Here is a 14,692-nt window from a genome sequence, read left to right on the forward strand (position 1 = left end):
AGGATGATGAATGTACAACCCAGTCCTTTCCCTTCCCAAGACAGAAGCAGCAAGCAGCAGGCCAACACAGCAGAGCACGCAGAAAAGTGGCAGTTACTCCTAACAACTTTTCCAGCTCTTCTTCCTGGCAGGTTCCGTAGTTCGGCAGTAATCTAAAGTTCTGGGCTCTATGCCCCACTTTTATAGCACAAATTCCTTTGTTCTCTGGTGGCAGAGAAGCTCTTTGCCCAGCCAAAACCAGTTCTGTCCTCTCTGGTGCAGCTTCCTGGCAGAAGGTGGAGACAGCATTGCCCAAAGCAGACAGAGCCTATTCAGGTGCAAGGGAAATCTCCTTCCACTACTCTAATTGCAGACCAGGCCTATTCAGGTGCAAGTGAAAACTCCCCCACTACTCTGAATGTAGCCCAGTTCTATTCAGCCCAGCAATGACTCATTCAGGAAAAGCAGGACACACATCAACCCCCCCCCCCAGTGGCCATCGGAGAGAATGTTATATATCAAAAAAGAGTGGATCACTTGAACCTGTTATCCAGGGTTTGGTGGTTATCCGACCGTTCCTTAAAAAACCCTCATTCACGTTTTTAGGTGGATTATATGGCGGTATATCTTGGTTCTCCGCCTTTGTAACGTGATTGCATCATCATCGGGTTTAGTGTTGTGCTACCTCCACCTGGAGGAAAACCACTGGATATTACAGTAGCGATCAGAAATCAAAAAAGGACAAGGTGCTCACGTGTCGTGAAACAGTGAAAGTTAAAAAGGGGGATGTTTTCTCATGCTACCTGGACTTTAGACTTTATTGTTGTCTGGTGCGTGGAAAAAGAATAAAAATAGAGGAGATTGTGCAGCTCGGACAGATAATGTGTCCGCTGTACAGTCAGTCCAATGAGTGGGTCGACATGTTTCAGCTCTTTACGTGCCCAGGAGGGTCAGGTGAGCTTTCATCAGGACCAGGGGGTGTTGTCTTAAAGAAGGATGTTGTCCACTTTAAGGGTGAGGAGTTCGGAATATTTTCCAATGATCTCCTATTAGAAGGTTTAGTACCTATGGTGAAGAAGGAGGACGAATAACAAATGATAGTGAAAATATTTCAAGAGATTCTTATTTTAAAAAACAATGGTGGTTTTTTCATACCCAGAGTACATGACGAGAAACATGCAACATGGCAATTCTTTATATATACAGTAAGGTCTGCAAGGTAAGTTCGAACACGCCGCTGGTTACATAGCAAGTATAAATGGCAAATCTTTGTGATGATATCTGTACGTGTTGTCTAATAGGAATGAAGTGTTTATACAGAAGGTTGTTTCAGAGATACTGTTTGAGTCCTCATCTTGAGTCACAGAATCCCATGCGATATTTATGTTGAGGATCATTGTGCAATGTGTAGCGGATAGCAGGTTGTGCGGGGAAATACTTGGGTATTTACAACACGGTAGTGATCACTATGATTTGTCATGTGTACAGATGTTGAATGCTTGGTAGGGTCTATTGTCCATCATGTACCACTCACATCGATTTTTAACATGAAATATGGCGGCATTGTTAACGTGATCATTCATACATTCACTCGATCTGTAAAGGAAAAGCGACCGTAGTGGTACTGTTATATTACATGTTTAGGCAGTACTTATAGGCTCAATTAGGAACACAGAAAGAAAGATAGCACACATCATGTGTAGATTAAATAAACAGGCATTGCTCGGGTGGCCTTCGTACCTTAAAAGCTCGGATTTCGGGCTTCTTAGGAAGAATGGCAGCGTAGTGAGGCTGTTAGAAGAGGTCAGAGGAGAGGGGGGGGAAAGAACAAGGTGAGATTTAGAACCAAAGAAATCTTGAGTTAACGTTACGTGTCTCCGTCTCTAAAGTCTTCTCCATACCGGAAGTTCCGCTCTGCACGACTTGTGCTGACGCTGTCTTCCTGCTTGGTGGAGATTGCCCGGAATCGAACATTTTTATGCAGTTAGAAGTGAAAAAAGACTGTCAATTAGGGCAGTAGCATATACGGCTGTAGTTTTTCACTGTCTTTACTTGTGTAGGACACTAAAAGCAGTGTAAAAAGTGTCGCAAGTATAGATTACCATTACACCTGTTTTGAAAAGACAAAATCTTAGGCAAGGCGTGATTAATGGAAGAGTTAACAAGTTCATCAAGAGAATAGTGTTGGCTTGGGGATTATTTAAGAAATTGTCAATCATTAGGATGCTAATAAAGTTTGATTGAGAGATCGTTTTGGTCTCATCATGTGGGACAACGTGTTCCGGCCATAGGGTAAAGTAGTCTTTGACATGTTAACGATAGACATATTGAGAAATGTGTTCGCTTGGGGTTCTATAAAAAATTGTCAATCTTTAAGCTGCCAGAAAGGTTTATTTAAGAAATCGTTTAGGTATCATTATGCGGAGCTTCATATTCCGGCCATGGGGTGAAGTAGTCTTAAACATGTTCACGATACACTTAACCAGGGGACATCATCGTTCAAACCTGTTATATTCGTTTTGAGACGGTGTACCCATCTTTGTTCTTGTATAAAGAGACGTTTCTCGACATTTTGAGACCCAGCCACCATAGACTCTATGACTATCCATTTGAGGTCATCAAGCGTATGTGGGTGGTCGATAAAGTGACTGCTCATTTTGGTAGTGTGACGTTTACATCTGACGTTGCTTCTATGTTCGCAGATTCGCTGTTTTACTTTGCGACACGTCATTCCAATGTATCTCAGATTACATGGGCAGGTAATCATGTAGATTACATGGGTGGTGTTGCAGTTGGTATGTTGTCTCATCTTCCACATTAAGTCTGGTGTCAATTCAATGGATTTCGTTGTTTCTGTTAAATGACAGACGGAGCAGTGTCCACATGGGAAATGGCCTACCACTGGTGGCAGGTTCCATAAAGTACTTGTGGTTGTAAGTGTCTTTTTTTCTAAAGGACGAGTGTGTACTAGCATGTCCTTAAAATTCTGAGTTCTCCTGTTTGCGAAGCGTGGTTTTGGCCAATTTAGATGTCCAGAGGTCAGAATGCGCCAGTTTTTGTTGATTATTTTCTTGATGGTGTTACTGGCTGTGTTATATGTTGTGACACATGTTACTTGGTCAGGTGGTGGTGTTTTAGGTATCACTTCTAGCAAGCTCTCTCTGTGTTGATTTCTTGCTCTCTTTTGACATTTGTTCACAATTTTCATGGGATAATCGCGTTTGAGTAGTTTTATGCGTAAGTCTTCAGCTTGTTGTTTGTATTCACTCAGCTCACTGCAGTTCCTTTTTAGGCGCAGGAACTGACTGTAGGGTAAATTCTCTCTGAGTGGGCGGGGATGGAAGCTGTTGAAAGAGAGAAGGCTGTTCTTAGTCGTGGGTTTAAAGAAGGTTTTTGTCTTGATGGTATTGTCAGTTACATAAATATATAGATCAAGAAAATCCAGATGGTCCTTGTTTGAGTTCATAGTGAATTTTAGACATTCGTCTCGTGTGTTTAGCCAATTGTGGAAGTCTCTTAGGTCTTCTTCTGTTCCTTCCCAGAACATGATGATATCGTCAATATATCTCTTCCAGAAGGTGATCCTGGTATGGAATGGATTGTTGACGTTCTGGATATGTATCTTTTCAAAATTACTTACATATAGACCTGCCACGCTCGGCGCAAAGGTACTTCCCATGGAAGTACCATGGCATTGCCGGTAGAGAGTGTTGTTAAATTCAAAATAATTCTCTGTCAGAGCCATTCTGCAGCATTCTAGAATGAAGTGTCTGGGGGTGTGGTATTGCCAGTCCTGTCCGAAGAGTAAGTCTTCCAGGGTGTTCAAAGTTTCTTGTTGAGGCAGGCTGGTATAGAGGCTTTCCACATCTAGTGAGACTAAGATCATGGTTTCACTTAGGAATGGTTGATCTTGTAAGAGATTGAGCAAATCTCGTGTGTCTTTGAGGTAAGTTGGAGTCTGTTGTACCATCGGTCTAAGATATTGATCTGCAAATTGAGAGAGAGGTTCTAGAAGAGAGCCTATTCCGGAAACAATTGGACGTCCAGGTGGTGGGCGTTGATTTTTGTGTACCTTTGGTAAGGAATAGAAGTATGGTATGCGTGGGGAATCCGTTCTTAAGAATGAAGCCTCATTCTTAGTGATCCAGTTGTTTGTCTCTGCTTCCTCTACCATTAGGTTGATAGTTCTTTTTAACCTCGGAGTTGGGTCTTCTCTGATGACTTTATAGAATTTTTCGTCAGATAGTAATCTCAGGCACTGGTCGTTATAGTGGTCCTTGTCCATGATTACTATGCCTCCGCCTTTATCGGCTGGCTTTATGATGATGTCGTCATGTGTTCTTAGTTCTTCCAGTGCTTTCTTTTCTTTGTTGGAGATATTTATGAAGGATTTAGTCGTCATCTTGTTTATTTCATTTATCTCTTTCATTACTGCCTGTTCAAAGGTCAGGATTTCTATTGGTACCTGGTGGTTCAGAGGGCAGAATGTAGATTTGGGTCTCAAGGTAGTGTCTCCAAGATTGGGATTATTCTCTGTACCTTGAAAAAATGCTTTTAATTTCAATGTCCTACAGAATTGGGCAACTTCACTTTGTGTTTTGAAGAGGTCCAGTGGTGGTGTTGGTACAAAGCCCAGTCCTTTGTTAAGGACGTCTTCCTGATCTTTTGAAAGAATAATTTTCGACAGATTGAAAATTAGTGGGTCGTGCTGGTACTGGGTTTTTCTTTTGTGGCGTTGGCCATACTCCTTGTCAGTATCTGTCTCTCCTGATCTGTCCAGGTGACATTCCTTCGTCTCCCTCGTTGGTTTGTGCGGCCTCTCCCTAAAAAAGTCGGTTGTTGTACAAATTGTCCCATGTAGGGACCTAGTTGTGGCGGTGCTGTTTGGTATGGATTCATCCAGCCTTGATAGTTTGGAGTGAAGGGGTGGAAGAGTGGGGGAGGTTGTTCCCCGTAATTAGGGTTGCGCCAAGTGTTGGGTCTTCGTCGTTGTTGTCGTCTGTTTTGCCCTCTGAATTTTCGTCGTTGCATGCTGTCATCCCCACTCCAGTCTGAGTTGTTAGACGAGTTACCACTGGAGTCATTATCAGTTTGGGGTTCCGATACCTCATAGTCATCCTTACTGTAGGGGTGCATTTTTTCCATGGAGAATTTTTTTAAATCCTTACTTAGTTTCTGGATTTTGCTCTGTGTTAGATATTCTCTTGTCTCATTCATATCATGGTTGATTTCTTCCAGTTTTTTCTTGAAGACAGTGATAGATACCATGTTTTTTAATTTTGAATTTTAAGAATCTCTTGAAATATTTTCACTATCATTTGTTATTCGTCCTCCTTCTTCACCATAGGTACTAAACCTTCTAATAGGAGATCATTGGAAAATATTCCGAACTCCTCACCCTTAAAGTGGACAACATCCTTCTTTAAGACAACACCCCCTGGTCCTGATGAAAGCTCACCTGACCCTCCTGGGCACGTAAAGAGCTGAAACATGTCGACCCACTCATTGGACTGACTGTACAGCGGACACATTATCTGTCCGAGCTGCACAATCTCCTCTATTTTTATTCTTTTTCCACGCACCAGACAACAATAAAGTCTAAAGTCCAGGTAGCATGAGAAAACATCCCCCTTTTTAACTTTCACTGTTTCACGACACATGAGCACCTTGTCCTTTTTTGATTTCTGATCGCTACTGTAATATCCAGTGGTTTTCCTCCAGGTGGAGGTAGCACAACACTAAACCCGATGATGATGCAATCACGTTACAAAGGCGGAGAACCAAGATATACCGCCATATAATCCACCTAAAAACGTGAATGAGGGTTTTTTAAGGAACGGTCGGATAACCACCAAACCCTGGATAACAGGTTCAAGTGATCCACTCTTTTTTGATATATAACTACCAATTGGAAGGCGACTGTATCACGTATCCTTCTTATTCCCTACCAACTGATTAGCCATACATCGGAGAGAATGCACATCCCCTGGTCCCTGTCACTCCAAAGCCAGACAGTCAATCCACAAACCAGAAGATGCACACAGGATGGCTAAGCAAGAGAATAACACATTTCTAAAAGTGGTATTTTCAGGCACACAATATAAAAATCATCTTTACACAAATATGCATTTTTATATTTTGAGTTCAGGCATACTAAACTCAATCTTTCCATCTTGTCCCAATGGGAAGTTATGCTTATAAGATGTTACAAGTAAAACTCCCATTCTTTCCTATGGGACAAATAGCCTTTCCATTGTGAAAAAACGAAATGCTCTGTAAGTCACTATCAGGACATGTCACACACACCAGAACATGTCCTACCTTTAACATACACAGCACCCTGCCCACAGGGGTATCTTGGGCCTACCTTAGGGGTGACTTATATGTAAGAGAAGGGAAGATAAGGGCCTGGTGAGATGGCAGTTATAAACTGCGCACAGACTCTGCAGTGGCAGGTCTGATTTACATTTACAGGCTGCTCATGTGGGTGACACAATCAGTGCTGCAGGCCCACTAGCAGCCTTTGATTTTAAGGATCCTGGGCACACACAGTGCACTGTACTAGGGAATTACCAGTAAATCAAATATGCCAATCATGGAAACACCAATCCATAACATAATTTACCTGGAGAGCATATGCACTTTTAGCACTGAATAGCAGTGGTAAAGTGCCCAGAGTCCTAAAACCAACAAAAACAGGTCAGGAAAAAATAGGAGGAAGAGGCAAAAAGTTTGGGGATAGCCCTTCAAAAAGGGCCATTTCCAACACCAACCCATCGTTTTTATCTGCAGCAGAAATCAAAAAATTCTATCGGAGTTAAAATAGTTAAAATGGGAAATGGAACATCCCCCCCTTATGGATTAGCATTAAACTTGCCATGCTAAACCCACATCGGATGAACTTTTCCTTTTGAAAGATTTTGTGCAGATTCGTTGAATGGTGTGAAAAGTTGTTAATAAACCAAAAATGCCTTTTCCTTGCAACTTCTGATCTAACCATACGTGCAGAGTGGCTATTGCCGACACTGTAACTTATATCTTTATGTAGTATGTGATTCATCATTAATAAAGCATTACAGTGGCATTGTTCAGTGTCATACCATCTGCGGCACTTTACCAATGCCTTAACTGATGTTTCTTGAAAATATCAGGGATATTAGTAATTAATGTGCTTTAGGAATAGAGGATTAAAGGATCAATCCCACTTTCTATAGCGAGCTTCATTTTATGTGTCTTGTACTCAAACCTAGCTGTGGTGAGTAGAGAAGGGAGAAAAAGTGGTGGGTTAATTTTTGTTGGAAGTAACACATTTTTTAGGGAAAGGTGAGACAGTGGATTACATTTTCCAGTGAAAAGTGAGACAATGGATCGCATTTCACCCGGAAAAGTGAGACAATGGATCACATTTCACAGGGAAAAGTGAGACAATGTATCGCATGTCACATGGAAAAGTAAAACAATATAGTGCATGTCACAGGGAAAAGTGAGACAATGGATCACATTTCACAGGGAAAAGTGAGACAATGGATATATGCAAACAAGATTACATTATCACCACTTGACCCACCCGTTGGTTCTCTGAGAGAGACACATATATTTTTCACTAGATGGACTGGTGCGTTAAAATGATTGCTTTTGAGCACCATTTTCAAATGGGAATGTACTGGCTAATTTTATTGTGTTAACTGATCCATTTACATTTCTAGGTATGACATTAAGGCACTGATTGGAAGAGGCAGCTTCAGCAGGGTGGTGCGAGCGGAGCATAGAACTACCAGACAACCATTTGCCATAAAAATGATCGAAACAAGAGCAAAAGAAGGCAAAGAAGTGTGCGAATCTGAGCTGAACATTCTCCGAAGGGTCAGCCATCACAATATCATCCAGCTCATTGAGGTCTTCGAGGCACAGGACCGAGTGTACATGGTGATGGAACTAGCTACAGGAGGAGAGCTTTTCGACCGAATAATTGCTAAAGGGTCATTCACCGAAAGGGATGCCACTAAAGTCCTCCACATGGTTTTAGACGGGATAAGGTATTTGCACGGGCTTGGCATAACCCATCGAGACCTGAAACCAGAAAATCTCCTGTACTACCACCCTGGGGCAGACTCAAAGATACTAGTCACTGATTTTGGCCTAGCCAGCTCTGGAAGGAAGGGTGGAGACTGGTCGATGATGACCGTTTGTGGGACTCCAGAGTACATTGCTCCAGAGATACTTCTTAGAAGACCTTACAGCAACGCAGTGGACATGTGGGCTCTTGGAGTAATAACATATATTTTGCTGAGTGGATCCATGCCATTTGAGGATGAAAATCGCACACGGCTGTATAGAATGATCCTGAAAGGCAAATACAGCTACGTTGGCGATGTGAGTAATGTGTATGTTTTTTTTTTAACTACAAAGCACATTTGACTAAAAGATGATTCATGTTTCGGAGGGCTGTGAAACACGTTATCATTCCCCAGATCAGTGTATAATGAAAACCATTCATCACATGCTGTAAGTATTTAAAGTCAGAAGCACAAATCCTATACTGAAGAGACATCAGTCACACCATTCTGGCCCCACCTGGCTCCTGTGCTGCTAAAGGCAAAGGGAGAAATGTTGTCCACTTCAAGGCAGCGTGGTGATTGGGTGTCGGCGTTCCTGCTTGTGGAAAGTTCTGCTTGCATTATGCCATAAGTGGCAATATTTGCCTGGGTAGTCTTCTGTATTCATCTAGTAATGTTCAGTATTTGGAGGTGCCTATAGCAAGAGGATTTCCACTGTGTTTAATAGTGTTGAGTAACTTTCTATGTGTATATTATGAAACCACCCTGGTGCCCCACCCTAAATATCCCTGTGTGCCCGTCTTTCTTATTGGCAAGTAGATACGTTTGGCAGATAATGAAACTGAGGCTCAGGGAGGTGCAGTGCTCATTCAAGGTTCAGTTGGTTTTTGACAAAGGGGAGAATCAGTAAATATTGCAGGCAGGCCAAAGGAGGAAAATGCATCACTTGGTTAATTACTTGCCCTTGACTCACCAAGTGATCATGTTGGTAAGTCTGAGATAGTGTGAGAACAGAGACCCTGAATTTGAAAAGATACGTGCTGTAATGACAAATAAACGCCCACAGTGCTATTCTAGAATGGTGAAGCCCAACCTCTCATGAGAGAATCTCATACCGTGAATAGGTCATGTGTCCTGCTCAGTTTCTGGTTTAAAAAGATCAAACATTCTAAAGTTTGAAGAGTGCTTACCCTGGAACTAAGAGCCGGAGAGTCAAATCACCCTGGTAGAAATTCTAGGTCCACCATTTTGTTAAAACAATAAATAGCTAAATATTTCCCTTGTGTAGATACAGTCCGCATGGGGCTTCTACCGATCTCAGCTCACATGTAAACAACTCCGAGCACTTGTTTGCCAAGCTAGTGCACCAGAGTACAAGGAACAAGGCACCTTTACTAGAGCACCAAATCAGAAATGAAATGTAATTTCCACTGTGGAGGCCTTTGCTCCCGTTGATAATAAGCTTCTGTAGCCTACACCAAGACACTCTTACAGTTGCTCTGTCTGTCTTCCCGTGGTTACGTTCACTCAGGGGTCTCCAACCTTTTCTGTAACAAGAGCTACTTATGTTCTATGAAAATCATCCCGAGCTACTCATGTTAGTGATGTAGTAGTGGCCATCCCAAACAAGCTTGTCAGCTGTAATCACATCGGTGCATTAGGGAGGGTTACCAGCAGTATTCCCCTCTACATTGGTAATACATAACATACATAGCTGCACCCCCCTGGCACCAGGGAAGTAACAAATCTGTCCAACTCGAATAGTAGCTTTAAAATAAATTTGAACATTGAAACATTTTTCTCCAAGCAGCAGCTTATGAGTTCTGAAAATACACACATTTTCATGTCGAAAATTTAATTCTGGCATACGAATAATAATTCAGCCAAGCAACAGTTTATATTGTAAGAGGCTGGGCTGCACACAGGAGAGCCACTCACGAGGAGCTGGAGAGCTGCTAGTAGCTCATGAGCTGCTCATTGGAGACTCTAGAAGGTCCTACAAGGAAAAGACCTTTGGCTCTAATACAGTCTGCTTCACTGGAAGAAAGCAGAATGGAGCTTCACCCGAGTTGCTCCTGCACCTCCACATGAAAGCAAGCCTGAGCGAACTACTTTTCTATCTCTCATGCTAAACATGTTGTCTGCCTCGGCAAACAGTGACAGGAACTGTGATTCAGCTTTTGTGCCCTTCAGTTCCACTTCGTTAGGTATGCTATCCGGTGTTTTTCACCCATCAGTGGTATCAAGAGATGGCAGAATAATTATCTCAAACAAGTCTCTCCCTATGCTGACATTTTGAGGATGCAATCTGAAACCTTGTGTTCGTTGTAGTGAGACTTGTATAACAATGTTTCACTGGCAAGTGTGTATGATGATCGCTGGCTGTAAGATGCTGATGCCGATGCACAGTAGGATTGGCCACACTCAGGGTTGGACTTGGAGAGAAACCAGGCCCAGGCACTAAAATAAAAGTGGCCCCCATTAGTGAATGAGAAAACGAAAAAAATGGCCCATGTTTGCAAATTGGGGCAGTTTGGAACTTGCAGATACACGCTGTTTTAGCATTTTGCAAGATGAGCAGGACTTCATGATTTTGAACTTGCTGCAGACAATTTTTGTTTTCAAATCAGGGAAATCTGCATTGCAAATCAGCACAGCTGACCACAAAACATGCCCACAAACAGCCAAAACACCGGCTCACATAATGACCTGTCAGACCAGCCTGCTGGGCAGTGCCTGGTTGCTCTTTAGCCCAGTCTGACCCTGGCCACACAATGACCCTGGACAGAGCATTAAATGTAGGGACACGCAGCTACAGAAAATAGTATGTTGATTCTGTGGTTTTGACACTGAGTCATAATCCATTCTCTTTTACACATATGTGTTGTTTGCTTTTCTCAGCGATCATTTTAAAGAGTTACAAACTAACTTCGTTTTATTCTTTTCTTTGACATCAAACCTGCAAAAATATTCTAAAAAGGGCCCTGAAACTTGTAAACTGGTTCATTAATTTATTTAGCAAGAGGCCCTCTGTAAAGTTTTGTAGCACCCCTTCATGGGAAAAGATCACATTTTATTTCTGTAGGTGTCATTTTGTAGTAATTGCCATTCTACTTTTAAAAGTTTTTTTATTAGCTTTAAAAACGAATGCATTGCGCAAGTGTAGCATAGGCAATGTGCTCGGTCACCATAGACTGAGAAATAAATACTCACTTAAACAGCACCTCACTGTCATAAAACAAACTTTTCCATCACTTACATTATCCTCCTTAGAAAATCGCCCAACCTTTCATTGGTATAATTGATTTTAATTTGGTCTTTCAGTGAACCTTGATTAGACCTCATCAACATTCACATTCAGTAAACCACATTCAGGCTGTGCGACCCTGATGTTAGGATTTAATGTAGTTGATATACAGAGAAGGGAGTTGCTTAGTTCTAGTTACTTTTCATATTTTTGGATTCCTCATAGAGTGTATTAGTTGATAGACCTATGCCTATCATTCTGATCGGTCATTGATTGATAATACGAATGAGTTGCAACCTGGGCCTGGTGTAAATGAAAATGTAAGGACACATCAGAGCTTTTGGTAATAAATCTAATAATCCAGTTGCCTCCAAATCAGAAAGTGGCAGGTAATGATCAGAAACCAGGTAAGTTCCATAAGAGATTTTCCCTATCTTTGTTACAATTTTTTTATTAGGTATTCTTGAGGTAATGCAAAATTCCGCCAAACCACAGACATGACAGCAAGTCAACAAAGCAACTTTTCTTTTGAACAGTACTGATTCTCTTCAATGTGGACCACATCAGCCTATTTCACTTTTAAACACGGGCGTTAAAATTCATATGAAATTGTTAGTTACCACCATAAAGAAGTAGATTGTCGTGAACCATGGCCCACACTTACCTCTTTGCAGTGGTCCTGCACTGAAGTGCAGTACTTTGAACTTCCTGACTGTACATTCTTTCATAAGAGGAGGATGGGTGTGTGTGCAGTGTGGACGCACCCTGGATAAAGGATGTGTATCTTTAATGGATATGCCATGTGAGTATCACAAGTAAAACCAAGGAGAACTTTACTTCCCATGGAGCAACATGACTCTCGTGAGACTTGCAATGGTTATGCCATCTTGAACTTTTAGGGCCTGAGTCACAAAGGTAATTTACACTTTTAAATAAATTTACTACTTTTTTGCTTTTTCAAAAAATGTGAGTTTTACTTACTACTACTAAAATAACAGTAGTTAGTCCAGCACTACACACAGCCAACTCTATTCTGTGTTGTCCATATTCTAGGACAACTCTTATGTTTATTGATTGGAACTTTTATGTAAATGTTGTTTTCAGTAGTCATTCTCCTCTGAGCACAGACCTTGATAACTTACTTAAAGATACTCGTAAGGTATTAAGGTATCAGTTTAGGCGAGGAAGTGATTACTTGTTAATTAATGTTACAATACTAATGCATTAAAAATAATGAGTATATCTCATTTTGAGTTTTATGAACCTGCCACTTGAAGGTAATTCAAACTTCAGAGCATATTCATATAATGCTGTTTTTAGGTCTCGCGACCTGCGTTGCACTGCGCAGCAGTGCTTGCGCAGGCAAGAGTCCTTTTGTGTGGGTTTTGAAAATCGCCCTGGAAAATGCACACGCTTGTGCGTATGATTTTACTTTTGTGGCCTGCTATTGGCCTTTCCGTGCGTGTTCTTTTGTCAAATAGACACCAATAGGCCAGAGGCGGGCGCATAGCTCCGCCCCTGGCCTATTGGTGTCTATTACGCGCATTTCCTGCCATATGGTTTCAATTATCGTGCCCAGACACAGGTGCGATAATTGAAAGCATATGGGCGCGCGCGCACCACTCGCGACTTTGTTTCTCACAAAGGCGATCGCTTTCGGTTTCGCGATCGCATGTTCTTATACAGCACTGGCTACTACCAAAAAAACTTGTTTCTCCCTTGTTTATGTCTATTTTAAGCACGGGATGAATACATGACTTTCTCAGAATCACAGGATGTTGAAAGTGCGCCGGGACTCAAACCCGATTCTCCTATTCCAAAATCTCCAGCTCTGGCGCTAACGCTAATTGCACTGTAAGTGGTTTTACTTTGGCTCTTAACAGTGGGTCTGAAAGGCTTGTTTGGTAGGCAGTGAGAGTTGCCGGGCGTGAAGTACAAACTCGCCTCATAAAGATTGGAATGAGTGGGGAGGATGAGGATGAAATGTGTGAAATCGTGAGGCAGAAAACAAGCGTGACAGAAGTTCACTGTGGAAGCCAGCCACATCAAACACGCGGCTCCAGAGCGGACCGAGGCCGGGCCTGGCAGCAGGCCACGGAAAATGGCGACCGCTGATTTCAAGCGCCTTACCGGTTTTGCTGCAGAGAATAATCCCCGGGATTATCAGGCATGTTTTAGACTAAATACTTAAAGTGGGCAGGTAATGGGATTCCCTTGATCCCAGGCAGCGGGGAGAAGCAGGCGAGCACGTCACAACCGGGAGAGCGAAGGGCTCTGGATAGGGTGACCGACCTGGCTCAGGGCCGGAGTGGCCATAGATCTCGCATTTGCGCCTGTTTTACTGCCAGCCTTGTTTTATTAATGGCTGCTGGTGCTAGCGTCTTGCGATGTGCCTGGTGCGAGTATTTCACTTGCCTTCGGGTCCGCAAATAGAGTAGAACATTTAAATTTTTTTGCAGGATGTTCAACCTATGTTTTTTTCAGCCTTATTGTGAGAAGAATGGTGGCACTTAAAAGTGGTTGTCCTTTTAAAGTAGGGATATTGTTCTTGTTGGCCTTTGCCTTTAAAGAGGGATGGTATGTTATTTTAAGTAAGTGAGGCTATGTATTCACTCTGACTCACGTTTCACTGCTTTTGGCAAGACTGCTACGGATTTTGACATAAATGTGCTAAGCTTCCAGTTGCTTATCCTGTTGCCACTTGACTGGAGGCCCTTTGTGACCTGACCCGCCCCTGCCCTCCCTCCGTCCGCTCGCCAGCTAGCTCCTCATATGAAACTATTCTCCCTGACTGAGGTGACCTGGATTCCATCGCTGCAGCTCTTCGATTGAATCACTTCTCGCGTGACTGTCGGCTCTTTGCGGAAAGTTTCATCCATTCTCACACACACAACCACACCCACAACCACACCCACACCCACAACCACAACCACAACCACACACACACACAAACACACACACACCCACCCACCCACCCACAACCACACCCACAAACACAAACACAACACACAACACACAACCACAACCACACACAACCACACACACCCACAACCACACACACCCACAACCACACCCTACCACACACCCAACCACCCACACAACCACCCACACAACCACACACCCAACCACCCACACAACCACCCACACAACCACACACACACAACCACACACACAACCAACCAAATACACATACACACAACCACGCACACACAACCACTCACACACAATACACACACAACCACACCCAACCACACAACCAACCACACAACCACCCACACCCAACCACACAACCACACACACACGCAACCAAACACACACACACACACAACCACACACACAACGACACCCACACCCACACACACAACCACAAACACCACACTCACACAACCACACTGTGAGAGGGTGAGCT

General features: G+C 42.8%; 1 protein-coding gene across 1 annotated transcript in view; it reads left to right on the forward strand.

Annotated features, from left to right (window-relative positions):
- The window catches only part of LOC146831102 (serine/threonine-protein kinase H2-like), a 95,322-nt gene that overhangs the window by 12,217 nt on the left and 68,413 nt on the right, over positions 1–14,692 (forward strand). The window contains exon 2 of the mRNA XM_085604102.1: positions 7,686–8,352. Coding sequence (XP_085460228.1) covers positions 7,686–8,352 — 667 coding nt within the window. The remainder of the gene's footprint in view (positions 1–7,685; positions 8,353–14,692) is intronic.

The sequence above is a fragment of the Triturus cristatus genome, chromosome 5_1, assembly GCF_964204655.1.
Source record: "Triturus cristatus chromosome 5_1, aTriCri1.1, whole genome shotgun sequence".
NCBI lineage: Eukaryota > Metazoa > Chordata > Amphibia > Caudata > Salamandridae > Triturus > Triturus cristatus.